General features: G+C 41.6%; 1 protein-coding gene and 1 long non-coding RNA gene across 2 annotated transcripts; both read right to left on the bottom strand.

The window, feature by feature from the left end:
* Positions 1 to 605: 605 nt before the first annotated feature.
* Positions 606 to 1,733, bottom strand: LOC147204953 (immediate early response gene 5-like protein). Its single transcript, XM_086111514.1, has one exon. It carries the CDS (start codon positions 1,549 to 1,551, stop codon positions 667 to 669), a length of 885 nt encoding a protein of 294 aa, XP_085967640.1. The 5' UTR covers positions 1,552 to 1,733; the 3' UTR covers positions 606 to 666.
* A 517-nt stretch (positions 1,734 to 2,250) lies between these two features.
* Positions 2,251 to 18,564, bottom strand: LOC147204952 (uncharacterized). Its single transcript, XR_015100938.1, has 2 exons — positions 17,821 to 18,564; positions 2,251 to 4,216 (listed from the first exon to the last, which is right to left on the bottom strand). It is a non-coding gene; the product is annotated as an uncharacterized LOC147204952 (long non-coding RNA).
* Positions 18,565 to 18,642: the final 78 nt, after the last annotated feature.

Below are 18,642 nucleotides of genomic sequence, written 5' to 3'. Positions count from 1 at the left end.
ATAACTGTGAGCCCTTTGAATACCTGCTTTTCGACTTTGATGCAGACTCAATATTTATCAAATAATGTTAACTAAATTAACCTCTCCCTCAATAACATCATTATCATATCTTTAGGAACCCACGAATGTTTCTTATTGTTGATGTTATAAACACCAGTCATGAATAATGCTCAACCTCTTAATCGATATCAAGTGATGATTGTAAACATTATTGTGCTTTAAATACATGTGCCGGTCAGTATGCCCAAGGATACATATTACAGAATATTTCCAAAATAACACGGCACACCTATGTAGTTCGTGAGAATGTATATCTCGTTACTAGCCACGTGGTGGAGCTCTTTCAGCGTCGCTGCAAAGAATCCCGCATTAAACCACCTCGCCAGTAAACAACCCAGAGACTTTGCAACTACAGACGCGCCGACAATATAGCGCACTACATGAATTTAATGAATGTATATAGGCATTACTTCCATAAATAAATGGCATACATACTAGTGTATGTATGCCATTTATTATTACGACTGTCTGGTACGTTAATTTGTTGATATTGAAGGGGATGTGACATTGCATTTAATAACAGAGCAGAGAGAAGCTTATTTTATTGGTGACATCTTTTATTAGAAAGCAATGAAATAAAACGGCACAGAGCCACAATCATACAAATCAAAATGCTTCGATTGCTCGCGTCCAACCGCTGCCTGTTAACAATGTGTGTTTTAAACTAATAGTTTGCGAGGCAAATATTTGCTCCAGGTCCGTGTGCTGCCAACTCACAAACTCAGATAGTCCACCTGAACCCAATACCGAGATCAGGTTGGAGATGTTCGTGGAGTCCAACGTTTCTGAGTCTGAATGTGAATCTTCATCAGTCCTCAACCGTTTACAAGGCACCGGCCCAAAGTCAGACAAATAGAACTCTGGCTCAACAATATGATAACTCGTGTCAACCCGTCTCTTTTTGGCGTACCACTGCGCGCCCAGAGATTGTTTTGGCTGCGCGCAACAGTCCGAGTGGAAGTATCCGTTGGTGACAGTCGTCACCACATGCGTGTCCAGATCCAGGACGGTCTTGTGGTTGACCTGTGAGCTTGGGGCGTGTGACTCCCAAACGGGTTTGTCCGCACAAGTCCAAAAGCTTTCCGACACCATGAGATCAGAGTCACTTGGAGGAACCATTGCGCACGCCGACGCATCTTGGTGCGCCACCTCTGCAGACTGGCAGCTGGAATGGTGCTGGGGAGCTCCGCAGTGCCAAGTGTCCGAGTCCATGCCGCCAAAGTTGCAGTAGAAGTCATTGGCCAACTCCGTAAAGCTCCCGGTCAGTTCGAGGTATTCTTGCGTCTCTCGGGCTGCGGCGACATCCTCGTACTGCTGCGTCCTTGGCGTCGGCGACAAGTTCTTGCTCATATAAAACTGCCTCGCGTTTCTCAGCACGTACGTTACCAGCAAGTTCTTGTGGAGCTTTATGCCTCCTCGCTGCGTCCTGGAGCTCTGGATTTTCCTCAGAGAAATGGAGATCAGATTCTGTGCGTCAAAAGCACACTCCATCCTCAACAGGGCCGGCCGCTCTTCTCCTCCGGTCTTTCAAATATTTTGCCTTTTTAACAGAAGAAATGACAAGCTTTCTAGTTGAGACTCCTGTTTGGTTCGAGTAAACCATGTACATGGCGCTCCATGTCTACTCGGTAAGGGCATGGGTTTGCAACTCTCATATTTCCTTGCCACGCCCTCACACAGGCGCCGTCCAATGGGAGGGAGGTGGTGCTTCTGTTATACGCAAATATCACTATATGCCTCATTCAGAATGCACATATAAGTATGGCCATACTGCATTTCACTAAACGCGTTCCATGCTTTTTAAATGTTAGTGCGGCAACAGCCACTTGACTTGAACGGTCACATTGAGTACAGCAGGATATATTAAGTCATACACACAAGCGAACCTATTGTTTGAAGTGAGTAGTATACTGTAGTTACAACAGACAAGACTGTATAGCATTTTGCAGTATAAGTTTTGTATGGTACCGTGTAGTCTACTATATACAGTAAATGCAGTATAGTATAGAGCAGGATTGCATTACAGGCTACTAATCGTGTATGGATAGTCTAGTAGCACAGCACAATACTGTTTCAGACTATCATTAAAGGAAAATGAAATTGATGCAGTTTTGTTTTTAAAAAAAAACACCATCTCACCGGTAGATAGGAAGACAAATGAAATCCAATTCAATAAATGAATACAAAGAATTCTGCCTTTGTAAGGCAAGGCTCGACAAGGCAGCTTTATTTATAAAGCCCATTTCATACAAGAGGCAACTCAATGTGCGTCACACAAGCAAAGACACAACAACAACTTGTATGCAAGCATTTACAAACACAAAAGTGAACAACATTCAGAAGCAAAGCAGAGGAAACAAAAGTACAGTAGCGAACAAATGTCTAAAATAACATATATTAACAACATTAAAAGACATTAATAGAACATTATCAAAGCATTTTAAAGTAAAGGAAAGAAATCAAAGTAGGTTTGTAAAACAACTAAAAGGAAAACGTGATTTAAAATATGAATCGGTATTAGAAAACAGCAAGGGTTTTAACCTGAATTTAAAAGCATTCACACTGGGGGGCTAACGTCACTTGTGTTGGCAGCTGAATCCATTTGTGTGCAGCATAGCGGCTAAATGCAGTTTCACCATATTTGCTTTGAACTCTGGACTCCACTAATTGACACAAGACTGTAAATCTCAGAACCATACTGGTCTTATATTCAATCAGCAACTGTTTCATGTATTCAGGGCCCAAACCATTCAATGATTTATAGACCAGTAGCAGAATAAGGTAATAGTCACTTCCATCCATCCATTATCCAAACCGCATATCCTTACAAGGGTTGCAGGCATGCTGGAGCCTATCCCAGCTGTCTTCGGGCAGAAGGCGGGGTACACTGAACTGGTTGCCAGCTAAAAGCATGGCACACATACTGTATACAAACAACAATTCCCACTCACAATCACACCTAAGGACAATTTTGAGTGATCAATTAACCTATTGTGCATGTTTTTTGGAATGTGGGAATACCTGGAGAAATCCCATGCAGATTCAAACCCACGACTTCTGCACTGAAAGGCACACGCGCTAACCAGTCTACCGCTGTGCCGTTACTTTTGATTGATAATTTCAGCTGATTCTTTTCAACAGTAACCTTATTAATGTCGATGAACTGTAAATTGCCCAGCATCTGACTTATGTTCGAAAAATTTTCTCCTCTCATGTATTAAATGTACATTTTAAAACACCTCTCCATATGATGCAGTGCAGTTGTACAGCACTCTAAACCACAATCATAACATTTTGCTGAATCAGTACAATTATCCTTGTAAAAGCCAAAACTAATATTGGATCTCATTGAGGACTAAAGCAGCAGCTTCCTCGAGTGTATAATAAACTCAAATACCTTGGACTAAACTGACTAGAAGTAGTTGCGGTAGAAGAGCTGGATAGAGCAGAATGCAGCGCAGATTTGCCGATGTTACAGAATTGAGACTGACTGGTTCAGGTCAGTCCTATTGCTGGCGCAGAACGCATGCTTCTGGCTGGAGAGATACCACTTTACTTCCCAAGAAAACCTACAGAGGTACCCTTGAGCAGGACATTGAATCCTTAACTGTTTGGGTCATTCGTTATGCATGGCCATAGGATCCGGATTGTGTGTGTGTGTTTATTTCTAGCTAATGTATGTGTCACACTATTGAGATGAAAAAAACACCTTCAAGTTTTTCTCTTGGGGATATTACAATAGTGTTGCCTTTATGTATTAGTGGTAACTCATTAAAGTATTAGCAACTCATTAGGGAAACATTTTTATGACATTTTAATTTGATGGTCTAAAGTTCTAAACAAGATAGTGCTTGGATCGTAGTGCAATAGTGTGTTGTATAGTATAGTACATTATAGTATAGTTAAATGTATACTGTGGCATACAGTAGTAGGGTCAATATCATGTAGTAGCTTATATACAGTAAATATATCGAAACAAAAGAGGAAAACAGGAGTGACGACAGTACAGTATAACAGGAAGGGGTATTTATCTCTCCATCCCTTCCCATGACCATTTATCCCACCTCAGGACCACAGAGAGCTGGAACCTATCCCAGATGACGTCAGGCGAAAGGCAGATAACACCCGGGATTGGTCAGCAGTGTAGCGTAGGCCACTGTCGAGATAGATAACCATTTGCATTGACATTAACAAAGTGTGAACTGAAGCCACGCTGTGTGCAGAAGTTAGGCAAGTGAGGCACTCCACCAGTTACACACAATGTATTTACAACCCATAATTTTTTAAACTAGTCAAATTGAGGTTAGAATTAAGGGGTGTTGAAATGTATGCAGTTTGTACTGTTACTTTATTGGTTGAAGTTTATAATGGCGCGAGGACCTGCGCTGCATCATGTGTGAGAAGTCTTTTTGATATTTTGGTTCTGGCTGAGCTAAATGGGAGGAACAACATTTTTGATACAGCTGTTAACAGGAGTGTTCGACACCGTGAAAGTGCACCTTTGGTGTTCTTCGTGATTGTACATACATGTTCCTTTCGGCATTGGCTTGGTAAATTACAAAGTAAATCATGACTGTACAGTCTGGACCTGTCGATGATGTCTTTCGGACTGCCTCTGATAATACAAACCTTGTGATAGAACTCAGAGGTGTGAGGTAAAAGCTCTTAGTAGAGATATTATCTGTCATCCCACATCTGCTTGTGCGCACATGCAGATGGCTGACATCATGCCGAACACCTGGATGTTACTTTGATTTGCTGCCAAAAAAGGTGAATGAGGGGGACAGCCGCTATTACGGTTATCATGCTCCAATAATAGTGTCAACTGAAGCTTGGCATGTACGCGCTCTCGCAGGAGTCTAATATAAAATGCACTGAGCAGATTGATACAAATGTGCGGCATGGCACGGAATTGTTGCTTCAGCACTTCATGAAAAGGTATCGGTGGGCAAATTGTCTTAATTGAGCACACATCTTTAATGATATTAAACAAGAATGTCATTAGGTAGGGACTGAGGAAATGTCCACTGTTTGGACATCTGCTTTGCTGCATTTAGGATACCAGTGCAAAAGACAATGTGATACAGTAAAAGTTGCCATGTATGCGATAAAATACAGTTTGACAGAGTAACAGAAACCCGGCAACATAAATTAAAACCCTCTTGCTGAATGCTTTCTATGATTCATAAAGTACATAATGTCAAAAGACCAAAAGTGAATTACATTCCTAAATATAGAAAGCTAAATATTCATATACACACACAGTGCACTTCACACCTGCACCATGTAATGAGTTTAAATACTCAAATTGTATGGAAAATTGTGCTTTCCAAGGATACTGCTGTGAGGTGAATGAGATAATGACATTGACTGGGATATTACTGTGGATTTATTAATGTGGTTGTGCGTTGGAGTGGTATATACCTGCACTGCAACATTCTCATAGTTGTTTCTAATTTTCTACCTCTACTCATTCTAAGCAAGACACAATAAAATCAATAATATAGTGTTTATCTGTGTGAGACATCAGCCTTAGGGTTGTGTATTCCACACAACAGCGATGATCATATTGTTAAATTAATATCGTAAATTAGATACTGTCAATCAAATCTGAGTATTATTATCTTTGTATTGCCCATTTGTTGACATAGCATTTGTCGTGAAATGCACTGAAGTGGTGTGAATGTACCTGCTTTTGCGGGTGATGAATACAAGACATCACTGACTTTAGAAAAGCAAAAGTATCGCCAGCATTTGCTCTAACCTTTTTTGTTAATCTATTCCTGTTATTATGTGCACAAGGACTATTAGGTATACCCACTGGAAACCCATTTCTGTGTTCAGCTTTACGTTTGAACTTGACTAATACAGATAATAAATAGCTAAGGAGCTGTGACAATTTATCATGTTGGACAAAAGTTTGTTATGAAGAAACCATGTAAAAGGCAAGGTTCATTCTCATCATACAGTCATCGATAATATCACAATCCAAAATATAAAATAAATGATATGTGACTCGATTTGGTGGAAAGAGATTTAAAGTACATACTGTATATTCAATAGTGCACCTTGAAGGTATTTTACTTGCAGGTAAAAATGTTTTGCAAGATATGTTACAATTGAACATAATTTGCATTAAATAAGGCTCGGCAAAAATACAATAAAGAAATAAATAGATAAGGATTTCCCCATTCTTTCTCGCAGCATACCGTGCGTAAAACCCCTGTTTAACATTACAGTGAAATTCCTCTACAACGAAACCTACATGGTCGAAAATACCCCCTAGTGTGAAAAAATGTTCATGCATGAAAGCCATTCCCACTGTTCTGCTCCCCCTACGACGAAAAGTCCCCCTGTTTGGTTATACGAAATCTTTTTCTGTGCTCTTGCCTCGCAACGAGATTCACTACAAGGAAAACAAGCCTTCCGCAAAAGTCTAATCCAACCTCAGCATGCCACAGCGACCTCAACTGCTTCATTCGGGAACGGCAACAGCAACCACCACACTGGTTTACACAAGCGCAGTAGTCCAGGAAGTATTTGTTATTGTTAATTTCAGACGCAGCATGAACGTTACATTGCTAAAATGGCTACGAAACGGACCTTTGCCGTCCAAGGAGTTAAGAAAAGCATTCAGGCTTGAAGACAGAATAAAAGTAATAAAAATGAAAGATGGAGGAAGCAAAGTAAAAGACATTATGCAAGAAATTGATGTAAGTGAAAGTGAATGCTGATCGTAAATTTTGCAATTTCTTTCCCTTTTTCTTCCTTCCTACGCTGGCTATATGAAGTGTCAAAAAAAGTGTATGCTCATATTTATGCACTACGTGTTGGAATAAAAGAGTACACACATGCGTTTTTTGTGTGTGTGTGTGTGTGTGTGTGTGTTTACATCTGAGATCAAATTTGCTACAGTGAAAAGCCCCCTGTTGTGAAAAATGTCTTGCCGCAAACATGATTTTGTTGTAGAGGAGTTCTGCTGTACAAGAGAATACAGCATAGTTCTTGACAGACACTCCAGATATAATTTTGACCATGTAAGAAGTCCACTTTTTGGAATTAATTGTGCCAGAACTGAAATTATGATTTTGAATAATTGTGAGTGGTTTTAAATTTAATGTGACTTGATTTTAAATGGACAATGTACACAAACCTAACTCAACTCTAAAACTGAAATGCATCCATTTGCAATTGGTGATTTAGATTTATTTTTTTTAAACACAAATATCTTATATTCCTTTGCAGTTCCGACTTTCGAACATAGAGCTGGAATATGCCGCTCTGTAGTGGATGCGCCCGATTACTTCAGAGGTGGGTTGCGTTATTTACATATGCAATATGCATAAGCAAGGTTACTGTGAGGGTGAAATAACCACGAGATAGAAGGAGAGAAAGAGGGAGGGGTTTGGTATGTGTGCGCAAGCGCGCGCGCGCGCGTGTGTGTGTGTGTGTGTGTGTTGGGTAGGCAGAAAATTGGCGTTATCAATATTTAACTAACCCTTCCAGCATATTTATGGCAGACAATAGAGCAGACATGCAACTGTCTCATTTGAGTGGAAGTCTATTTATTATACGTTAAAATCGAGGATGTAAATTGGCTGTTTATTGATAAATCTCTGCCACTCTTTCAGAGTGAAGAGCCCAGTCTTTGGTCGACATTCTGTTTTCAGCTTTTAACATATCTTGTAATTGCTCCTCCAAGCCAGAGTGGATTATCAATATACATCGAGAAGATATTTCTACATATGGCAAGCACATGTATACAATTTAATCACGATGAAAAGTGGGAGGAGAAATAAAGGTCTCAAGCTTCACCCCCCCCCCCCCCACAGGCAGAGCAGCGGCCTCTCGGAAAATGTTTCCATGTGTTGTGTCTGAGCATACTGAGAGCAACGAAGGAAAACATTCTCTCCTCCAAACCACATGCAACAGATTCTTTCTGAATCCAAATAAATCAACTCTGTGTTTCAGATCATGTGACTTTTTTTTAAAGCTTTAGTTACTCCCTACCAACATATCCTGTTTCGGGCCTGCCCCCGTATCCCAGCATGCTTTACACATGCGTGTATAGACACCACACACACGCACACACACACACACGCACACACACACACGCACACGCACATGCACACATACAGGAACACACACACACGCGCACGCACACACACACACACACACGCAAAAAACACATCCTCACGCACATTCAGAGTTTCCATTTCCCGTGCGTAAGATCACCTGTACAGACAGAATGCCGTGCTTCAGTGCGACAAGCTCAGGCAGGAAAACAGGAAAAGGGAGTTCAAGGGTGTCCAACATGAAATACTCGGAGTGAGGGGAAACCCAGGGCTCATGGAAGCACTCCAGTTTCTGAAGAAAAATAAGTAAAGTTTTACTCATGCTCTAGTTTAGCTTATGAACAATTTGTTTTCTATACTGTATAGGCAGTAGAGACGTTGAAGAATCCAACAAGATGATCATACTAAACCTTAAAAGTGGTATTTAGAGTTAAGAAATATTGTACTGGATTTTTTCCAAATGAACTTTTTACTACATTTTAAATCGGAATATATAGGAATTTTCCAGTTCACAAACGCAGCTCATTTTTAGTTTGCTAGTTCCATTTTTAGTTCAACCCAAAGGGTTTTGAAACGGTTGAGGTCAGGGTTGTGTGAGGAGTTTTTCATCACCAAACTCACCCAAAACAAGCCTTTCAGGAATTTTGGTGTTTTAGCAAGAAACATCTTTCACATAATGTGGCAGGTTAGATCTGGACCCCCAGGCCTTGAGTTGGACACCTCTGGTCTAACACAATGCATGTGTGGACTATATCAGGGGCTTTGGTGACTTTCTCAAGAATACTTTGACAGTTGAGGGGGAGGTGGGGTGGCTGCTGTAATCAGGGACAGAAATCATACCACTGCAAGACAAGCACTCGAATGATATGCTTTGTTTTTTTGATCTGAAGGGTTAATAAAAAAATAATAAATACGCCATTTTGGAGGCTGGTATTTGAGATGCTGGGCAACGATCCTTATATTTTGCTGACCCTTATTCATATACAGTAGACAAAAAAAACAAACAACCCCCCCCCCCCCCGCCATGATTAGGTGCCCAATCTAATGGGAGCCATTTCAAGACCTGTTAACTGGAGCGTACAATTAAATAATTAAATAAACTGCTTCATATAGAGTGAAACTTTAGCTACAATGCATGAGACAGGTAAAACAATACAAACGCATAGTGTAAAAAAAAAAAGTCTTTAAAAGCATTCAATTTGATTATGCTCCAATATACCGGTACGGTGTTTCTAAATAGTGCAGATAATCATAGATTCCATTTTACCATAGGAATTGCAAAATCACCTTTGCAAGGTGCACCTAGAGGTGTACCTCATGAGATTGAATAGTGAGACTAAAAAAAGAGACACTTTTAAGGTTGACTCACATCAACCTCAACTCAAAAAGGGTCAAAAACACCCCCATTCATTGTTTAGTCTCTTGTCATTGTATTGATAGGTTGCACCTATTGCTCTATTGTTAAAGCCATGTAGTTCCAACTATATGCGACATGCCATACTGATCAATCGGCCAGGCCTCTGAGGGGCGCAATGTTCCCTGTGCATCTGTCAGCCATTCCAGGCTCACTCATTGTCAAATACGCTCTGCACTTTTTTTGCCGGAGCTGAGATGCAGATTTATGCCAGAGTAATGCCGGTTCTTGCATATTAGATGAAAGCCTTGTTTGCATATACCCACTCTCTCACTCTCTCTCTCCCCCCCTCCCTGCCACCCGCTCCCCTTCTTTCTCTCTCTTCCTTTTTTCTGAGGCGTCACTTTAATATGTATGCAAATGGGCTCCGCTCCACGGGCAGATATGTGTGGAGTCCTGTCCTGCAGTCAGGAGGTGTAGGAGAGATTGTGTTTGTATTTATGAGGCATGGGCCCTGCCGCTCTTGGGAGAAAAATGCAGCGCGTAGTGTGGTGGAGTCTCTGCAGTGCAGGCAGAATGCAGATATGCCAATAACAGAGGTCATGCTTGTCGCTCATGATAAGAAGAGACAATTAGAATGTAGTGTAGCTGTAATGTAACCTCCCCATACACTGTCTTTGCACACACTCCAACAAATCCACAAGGCTGCAAAGCCCCGCTCTGACATAAAGAACAAAGCAAAGGCAACCAGCTGAAGAGAAGATGCCTTTTGGTGAATGCTCTGTTGACTGCTAAGGGTCTTCACTTTGTGTTGGACTTGGATGGGAAATGCTGGGTGATTAGTTTGAGTCAAAGACAAAACTATTGACCCCTTGCACCCCTCAGGGGAAAGGATGACTGTCAGGGGCTGAGGCGGAGATGACAAGGTCAGGTCACCGAGGAGAACGGCACCTTCAGCTCATTTCATCAGGCTGATTATTCCCGGACAGGACGCAAGAGCCTCGGATCAATCACATCTTCTAATTGTACCGAAAGAACTACATTCATAACTGCACAGCAGACATTTCTCCAATAGTTAGTGTCGGATCACCCACGCCTTGGCATCCGTTTTTGAATTCAACAATCGCCTATGCAGAGGAAACAAATTCAGAATTTAGCTTTTTTTTGTGTGTATAACTTGAAACTATATACAAAGCAAACACATGAACCTTCGCACATGGCGGTTCTTATATTCAACCCATAATAATACCTTGGCTTGGTGCCAATCAGTAATCTACCAAAGCAGCGCGCACACACACACACACACACACACACACACACACTCGAACGCAGGACTGTGTGCAAATCAAATGTTCTCTCTCCCTCCCTCTCTCACACGCTCACACACGCACACACACCCCTTCCTCCATCATGAATAAACCATACTGTGTCTATGAGTCATATACCACCCCCACATCCCTCTGACCCACTCCCCCTATTCGGTGCGGTTGGAGTAAAAAAAAGAAAAAGAAAAAGAAAAAAACCCGCTAATTAACGTGATGGCTAGCTCCAGCTCCTGTCAGCAGCTTGTGGGGGCCTCTCAACGAGCCAGACTCCTCTGGTCTCTGGTTTGAGCTGCTCTCTCCCAAACTGCCATCTCTGGAGAACCGGGGTCCTTCATTCATATTCAGCCCCAGTCACAGGCACCTGGAAGCAGCCAGCACCACCACTTCCACCCCATGAGCACATTACAACCACAATGTCTATCACCAGCACCCTCAGTCAGGCCCACCTCCCCCCTAGTACTGGAAAACACCCTCTCCTCCCAAAATTATTTGGTTTCAACCCCACAAGCCCAAACAGAAATTTAAGAGATGTTGGAGCTTGAAACCTCACCTAGGCGGTGACACAACCCAACTGATGGGTTGAATCACCCCGCGGTGGACGGGGAGAGAGATAGAGAAGAGAGAGATAGAAAGGAAAAACAGAGAGAGCAAGAGAGAGCTTGCCTTGGTAGACTAGCTCGGTAACCATGACAACGCAGCCGGGAGAGCAAGAAACAGGAACATACAGAATCTGTTTCTGCTGAGACTTGCACATGTGGCACAGTGCTGCATTTTCTCTGAGAAGTGGAGGGGACGTGTGTGTGTGTGTGTGTGTGTGTGTGTGTGTTCTCCTTATGAAACATACATGGCTGCTGCCTCTCCAACTCAAACGTCTCCGAGTGAGTCACACAGACATTATGGTGCAATTGAAGAGCACAGCCTCTTTCAGTGGCAGCTCTTTGTCTTTAGTTCCAATTGCCAAACGTGTTGAGGTAGAATCTGTCATGCAGTATGAAGAAAGCGAAATAAAAAGCAAAACATGAAGGCAAGAATAGACCGCATTCTCCCTCTGCAGCCGTTGTTTTTTTGCCTATTTTCTTTCTGTGTGCTTCAGCGCCGCTCCCCTTCTGCCTGTCTTTCCTTTTCCCTCTTGCTCCCTCTTTCTACAGGCTCAGTCTAACCTCCCCCTCCCCTTTCCTCAAGGGAATAAAGGTCGTAACGCAAATGATTACTCAAACCCGAGTTGCCATAGAAACGTAGTCATGTGACTGGAGCAGGCATGCATAGACCACAACAAAGGGGTGGATCAGGAACCAGCACTGGAAAGAGCTGTGGCTCGCCTTCCTGGTGCCTGAGTGCATTTCTCTCAAATTCAAGCTTTAAAAATAGGCGAGCAGCATGAAACGGGGAGAGAAAAGCGCAGAAAAGCTCAACTCAAAAGAGCTGCGAGCTACGATTATGGACCGTAATGAATCCGGGCTAGAACACTGCAGTGTGCCTTGTATCTTACCATTCACTAGCATACCAAGGGTGTGTCCTATTCATCATGTCCTTCTTGGAGGCAGAACTCAGGCGCCAGTTGTCTGGAATTTGTGAAATGGCGTCAGTTGTAGAAACGTAGAGGGTGGTGCAGTTGTATGCTTACAAAATAGGAGTTGAAGCTTCGACTTTTTGCTGCGCAGCACTTTCAAGTCTGTCTGCCCTCAAAGACAAAAAACAAACTTAAATGGACACTTGCCCGAAGCACTGTTATTACGTTATATCTTCGGTTGCTCTCGTTCGCCGAGGAAAGATAAATGAAAAGAGATTGTGGAAAACACATTCAGAGTTGCAATAGCAAAGATGTTGAAATGCAGAGTTATGGAGGGACACAATGTGTCTGTCCCACCAGATATCTCCAAATTACAGTATTAACGTTGTGATATAACTTGCACAAGTTGGGTTGGTCAGGGTACAATAATACATGACTTAAAACTCATTCACTGCCAGCCATTTTCAGACCCATCTATATACTACCACATGAAAAATGTGAAAATATATGCAGGTATATAAATACATATCTGGGATTGAATGTCTGAATTCTCAAAAAGGCATAAATATGCAATATGTCACTGGCAGCGAATGAGTTTCATTCTCAATGTTTTCGAAAAACATGTCAGCGTATTTCTTAACATATACAGTATACAGTGTGTAGACAGTAAAACGTCTACACACCCCTGTTCAAATGCTAAGTTTTTGTGTTTGAAAGAGACCAACATAATTCGTGTCAAACACCCCCACCCGGTGAATATGACCTATTGCCTGTAGAACTCAACTGAAAATAGGAGGAAATATTTTACAGAGGTGAAATAAAAATAACCAACTGAGATATTGTGGTTGCACAAATTTGCTCTTATAAATGGAAATGTGGTTGTGTTTAACATTAACCAATCACATTCAAACTCATGTTCAATGGGAGTCAGCACATACCCTAAATAAAGTTGTTTCATTTTGCTTTTCCTGATGTACTGTATTTGTAGTCACATCTTATAACACAAGCCATGGTCCACACAGTACTACAGAGAACACATTATTACTATTATTATTATTATTAATAAACATGTAAAACATGTCAGGAAAGCTGTTGAATATGAAAGAAATCGTTTGTGGCAGACCTCATTTTGATCAGGAAAAACTTCTTTCTCTCCCCCTTTGATGCATGTATTTTGATAAGGAAATGAAATCAAACAACAAAGAAATGACACTGGAAGCTACACACCGGTTAGCGGTGTTGTGTTGGTGTGATTATGGCCATAAGTAACCGTTTTTGTTCTTAATAAAGTGACTGTTGCTAGCTTGTTGCTTGGTCTGATTCATTCTGCAATGCGTCACACGTACTGAGATGTGAGTGTTGATACCCAAACATTCCTCTCTGAAAATACAGCAATTTGTTTTTTACCTGTTTCTGAATCCGAAAATTTCGATCCGATGTTCATTTTTAACAGCCAAATCGCCGCTCTTGGATAGACGCCACCAATTTATGCACAACCCAAGTGGTAGTAACTCTGGGAAACCAGTTGCCGTAGTGGCTGGTGAGCAAAACTGTTAATGTCAATGCCTTCAATATACTATGGTACACAGTGAAGTGGAGAAAATATGGCACAATCGTGACAATACTAAGAAATCAATACCCCTACAAATGATGAAAAGACCGAGACGAAAACTGGTCGGGGAGACTGCCAAGAGGCGGACATCGACATAGAAAGGCTACAGAGATTTCTGGCAAGAAGTGGCTATTTAGTACATGTGGTAGCAATCTCACATCTTCATATGTCTTGGCTCTGGGGTAGGGTGGTTTATTTTTACTTCTACTACCTCTTGAAAAGATTACTTTTTTTTTCCAATTAAATTTTACAGGTTATAGGTCACATGAATGGAGGAAAAAATTGGAAATAATTTGTCTTGGTCTCTTTTTTGTATATCAGAAAAAACCTGGCATTTGAATGAGGGCGGGGGAGGGGGGTTGGAGCAGTGTGGACTTGTTTTATCTACTGTACGTACATCTAATAAATTCCGTTTTTTTACATTCTCCATTGAATGTATGTCAGACAGGACTACAGTGGAGGGCCCTGGATTTAGAACCTGGGCCTTCATTTCTGTAACTGCAACCGTACTCAGTTCCCAAGCAAAATGTAACAGTTTTCTCTTTGTCTCATGCAACACCCCTTCATAGATTTTTTTTCAAATGTTGTTGAACATATAAACACAACATAAAAGACATGAAAATAAATACAAAGAAAAAAAGATCAATACATATCTTAGTTCAGTGCAGTTATACTTTCAAAGGGAGTAGGAACAAGCAGAAAAACCTAGCTAGTCCTACCCTTGGTTCTCTACAAATCATTAAATATCATGTTATGTTTGTTATCCATCCATCCATCCATTTTCCGATCCGCTTTATCCTCACAAGAGTCGCAGGGGGTGCTGGAGCCTATTCCAGCCATCTTCAGGCATTAGGCAGGGGACACCCTGAACCGGTTGGCAGCCAATCGCAGGGCACACAGAGAGGAACAACCATTCGCGCTCAAACTCACACCTAGGGACAATTTAGAGTGTTCCATGAAGCTGCCATGTACAGTATGTTTTTTTTTTTGGAAAGTGGGAGGAAACCGGAGTACCAGGAGAAAATCCACGCAGGCCCGGGGAGAACATGCAAACTCCACACAGTGAGGCCGGAGCTGGAATTGAACCCGGTACCTCTGCACTGTGATGTCGACGCGCTAACCACTGGACAACTAGGTTGATGTTTGTTCTAGTCCTTGATTTTATTTTTTTGAAAGACACTTGTCCCCAGTCGACTAGAACAACCATCTCTGATTTCAAACAGCTTCCAGATGTAGTGGCAAAGTTGCTTGCTGGTTGCTTTGTACATTATTTACAGGATAAAGTATGTCATCATTTAAAAAAAACAAAAAACTTTTGATACACAGCAAATGTCATTTACATAGAGTATCAATAGTTTAGGACCAAGCACAGACCATTGGGGGACCCCTTCACTTATCTTCAATTCGTTCCAAAGTTTTATGAAAATTGGTTCGTTATTTATTATGGAATCCTGCTTTGTGAATGTTTCCTGATTTAAAGTTTTCAGTCATAAAAGTCAAAAGCCTGCTTTGAAACGGATAATTTTTAAAACAAAGCTAGTAGTGGCTGGCACTTTTGCACAGTCCTGCAAATGTCATAACTGTCAAAGTTCAAAATTGAATTTATCGAGATACTGTTTCTCGTACAAGCACACCAAATGTGACAAATAAAATACTGAGCCGATGAACGCGGCCAAGGACAAAAAGACCAAGACTCCAATCCATTGTTATTTTTTGTTTCCCCATGGAACACACAATGATAGGAAGTTTGATTGACAGTCAGAGATGTATTAATTTCACAACAGGTTCCACACTAACTAAATGAATGCTCACAAAGATCTAATATAAGTTAGCAAAGACCATGTGAAATGAATAACTCTCCACTTGTGTTCACAAAAAATGAACAATGACATTCTTGAATGCAGATCTGTCACTTGTAAGCCATGAATCAATTTGTATAATAATTTGTGAGACCAAGGGCAGCCATATATTGAATTTCCCACCATTTCCCCATGAATAAAAAAGGTGTATACAGTTGAATAAGAAGGTGTCCTGTCCCAGCAGGATTCAGTCATCCTGCAACCTGTCCACCCCCACTGAGATTAGTCCTAGGCCCTAGTTGAACCCATCGACCTGCAGCCATCTTTCAATGTTGAGAAACCAACCTACCTCCCCCACAGTATACCCACACGGCCACAGCCTCTACTTGCAAGACCATAATTACAAATGATCTTACAACACATAACGTATAGGCACACAGGAATATAGCATGCCGGGATCCAGAAAGAAATGCAAGGTTTCATCTTAGTTTTAGCACCCCTCGTTCTAGCGTGCTCCATCAACACCAGAAGAGCAATAGGACCGGCTACATTTTTTACTGATGAAGTCACCACATCTGCGGTTATGAACACTAAGTGCTCTGTGCTTCAACTCCCGCTCTCGCTTTCCCTTGTTTCTTTCCCCATCTCCCACACGATGGTGAAGCATTGCTTGCCTCCATACTAGCAAACACCTAGTTCAAACGAGCACACAAATAAGCACTCAGTCTGAAGGGGCATGAACGTTGTGAGCCCCTAACTGACTGCTGCTGCTCTCAAGTCCACCTCAAGTCCCATGAGGTTTGAGGCAGCAGCTGAGTGTTCAGTGATGTCTGCAATTATCCCGTGTCTAGACAACGTCTAGTGATGCACATTCTGCTCAGGCACAGCTCTATAGGAGAATAGGCCTGGAACGCATACAATTTCTTTCAGTTGGTGATGTCGCGCAACACTTTGTCCATAAAAAGGGTCAGCGCCAGGCTAGGAGGAAGAAATAAGCATCCAAATTCAAGTTGTTGTTTGTGGTTCTCGAAGAAAACAACTGCTGATGTCAAATATAAATTTGTTGAGTTAATGACGAATGCAATTATGTATTACATGCCAATATACAGTATTGTGAAATTGTATGAATTTCATGACAGTGTCCATTCATCCATTTTTTACGGCTTTTGGCAATAGACAGAATGCCTGTCAGAAATGCATGCCCAAAAAAAGAACATGCAATATAAAATAGTGTGCATATTACGGTGTGGAAAAAGGGAGTTTGATTCACTACAACTCAGCCAGAATTTTGGCTCCCACCTGGTGCCCATGTGGCACACAATCACCAGTACAAATCAGGTACTCCTTAAACTCCTCTTTGCATGTTTAAAGCACACCTGTGCTATGAATACATTTTTAACCTTCCACTCTCTGTGGGCAAAGCTGCCAAAAGATGTCTGGGACAAGATTGTTGCCCTCCAAAGGCTAAAGGGGTTACAAAACTATCACCTAAGACTATTGGCACTGTAACTGGCGCCAAGACTGAGTTGTTGGTTGCCATGACAACGAAAATACAATTTATTTTAGGCTTGTTGTTTTGCAAAGTATTTTGTATTTCTATGTGAACTTTCATATATGGTTTTCTTTGAATCCTCTGAATAGGTTATTTGGAATGTTTTGATAAGAATCTCTTCCGGGTCACGTGCCGTGGATAGCGAGGAATGAGAGAAAGATCGAGAAGACAACTTGAGAGAGAGAGAGAGAAAGAGAGAGACAGAACTACGATACCGTGTGGTCTATGTGATTTACTGTAATTTGATCTACTTTCGGTTTACCAAGGTGCACACGGTATGTCATTTTGTGTTTATTTATTTAATGTCCTGTTCAAGATATTTAATTTTGATTGTTGTGTGAAATATGTTTTAGTTTTCACGGTGTTCCACGAGTAAACGTTTTTGGACATCAGTACGAGGCGTCATCCTTGACCGGGGTAGAAACAGGCACCATTTTTTTCAACAGTAGAAGACACAAAAAGGCCATTATTTGTCCTTGGTGTGAAATACAGAATCTTGTGGCATGAGGATGATAGAAAGGTAAAGGGCCTACCTCACTGGTGGAGACGTCGTGGTGACTGCCGTGACTGGTTGGTCGCAGCGACTCAGGAGGCCAAAATATTGCTTGTGCTTTCAAAGGCATGACGTCCTGCGGAGACCAGTTCGCCCCGAACACACCACAGTGTCGATCTCAGACCTACTAGAGACCTTGAAAAAGTCTTCAAAAGGTCTCTGGAAGAAAAGAACTGTGAATTTACTGCGACTCAACTATTTTTCAAGAGATGTTGCTGAGGCAAGCTCTGCAATCAGCTAAGACTCTCGTCGCTATCAGGTCACCAACAAGTGACCTGAGATACTGTCGGCCCTTAAGGGAGTAGCCTGAAAGTATACTGCACAAACTTGTTAATGAGCTGAAGACATTTGAGACCGCAGTCACCAAGAACACAGTAAAGGATTCAAATCTTGTAGTGCCCGTAGGGCCCCCCTGCTCAAGAGGGCACACGTACGGGCCCGCCTTAAGTTTGCCAGTGAAAATGACATCGAAACGACTCAAGGAGGGCTTGGAAGAAAGAGGTGAGGTCAGATGAACTAAGTTGATGTATTTGACATCTATTCGACCCGTCATGCTTGAAAGATGAAAAAAATGTCAATATGACCCAAAGAATCTACTGAACCATCACCGTAATCAAGCATGAAGGTGGAAACATGGAGTGGTCTCGTCAGGCTCCAGATGCAGTTGACCAGAGTCAAAAAGCTGAGAGCTGAATATTTTTAATAACTTTCTAAACTGCAGCCAAGCAACTTGAAGGACTTAGAGAGTTTCATCTGAGTATTAAATGCAATTAAATATGGATTTTTTTTTAAAATATTGGAC

This window comes from Hippocampus guttulatus, chromosome 5 (assembly GCF_054856545.1).
Source record: "Hippocampus guttulatus isolate MCC_2025c chromosome 5, RoL_Hgut_1.0, whole genome shotgun sequence".
In the NCBI taxonomy this organism is placed as follows: Eukaryota; Metazoa; Chordata; class Actinopteri; order Syngnathiformes; family Syngnathidae; genus Hippocampus; species Hippocampus guttulatus.
This window is presented reverse-complemented; position numbering and strand designations above follow the sequence as displayed.

What these genes read in the sequence shown, in the direction of transcription:
- LOC147204953 (XM_086111514.1), bottom strand. Translation starts at nt 1,551, where the DNA reads ATGGAGTGTGCTTTTGACGCACAGAATCTGATCTCCATTTCTCTGAGG.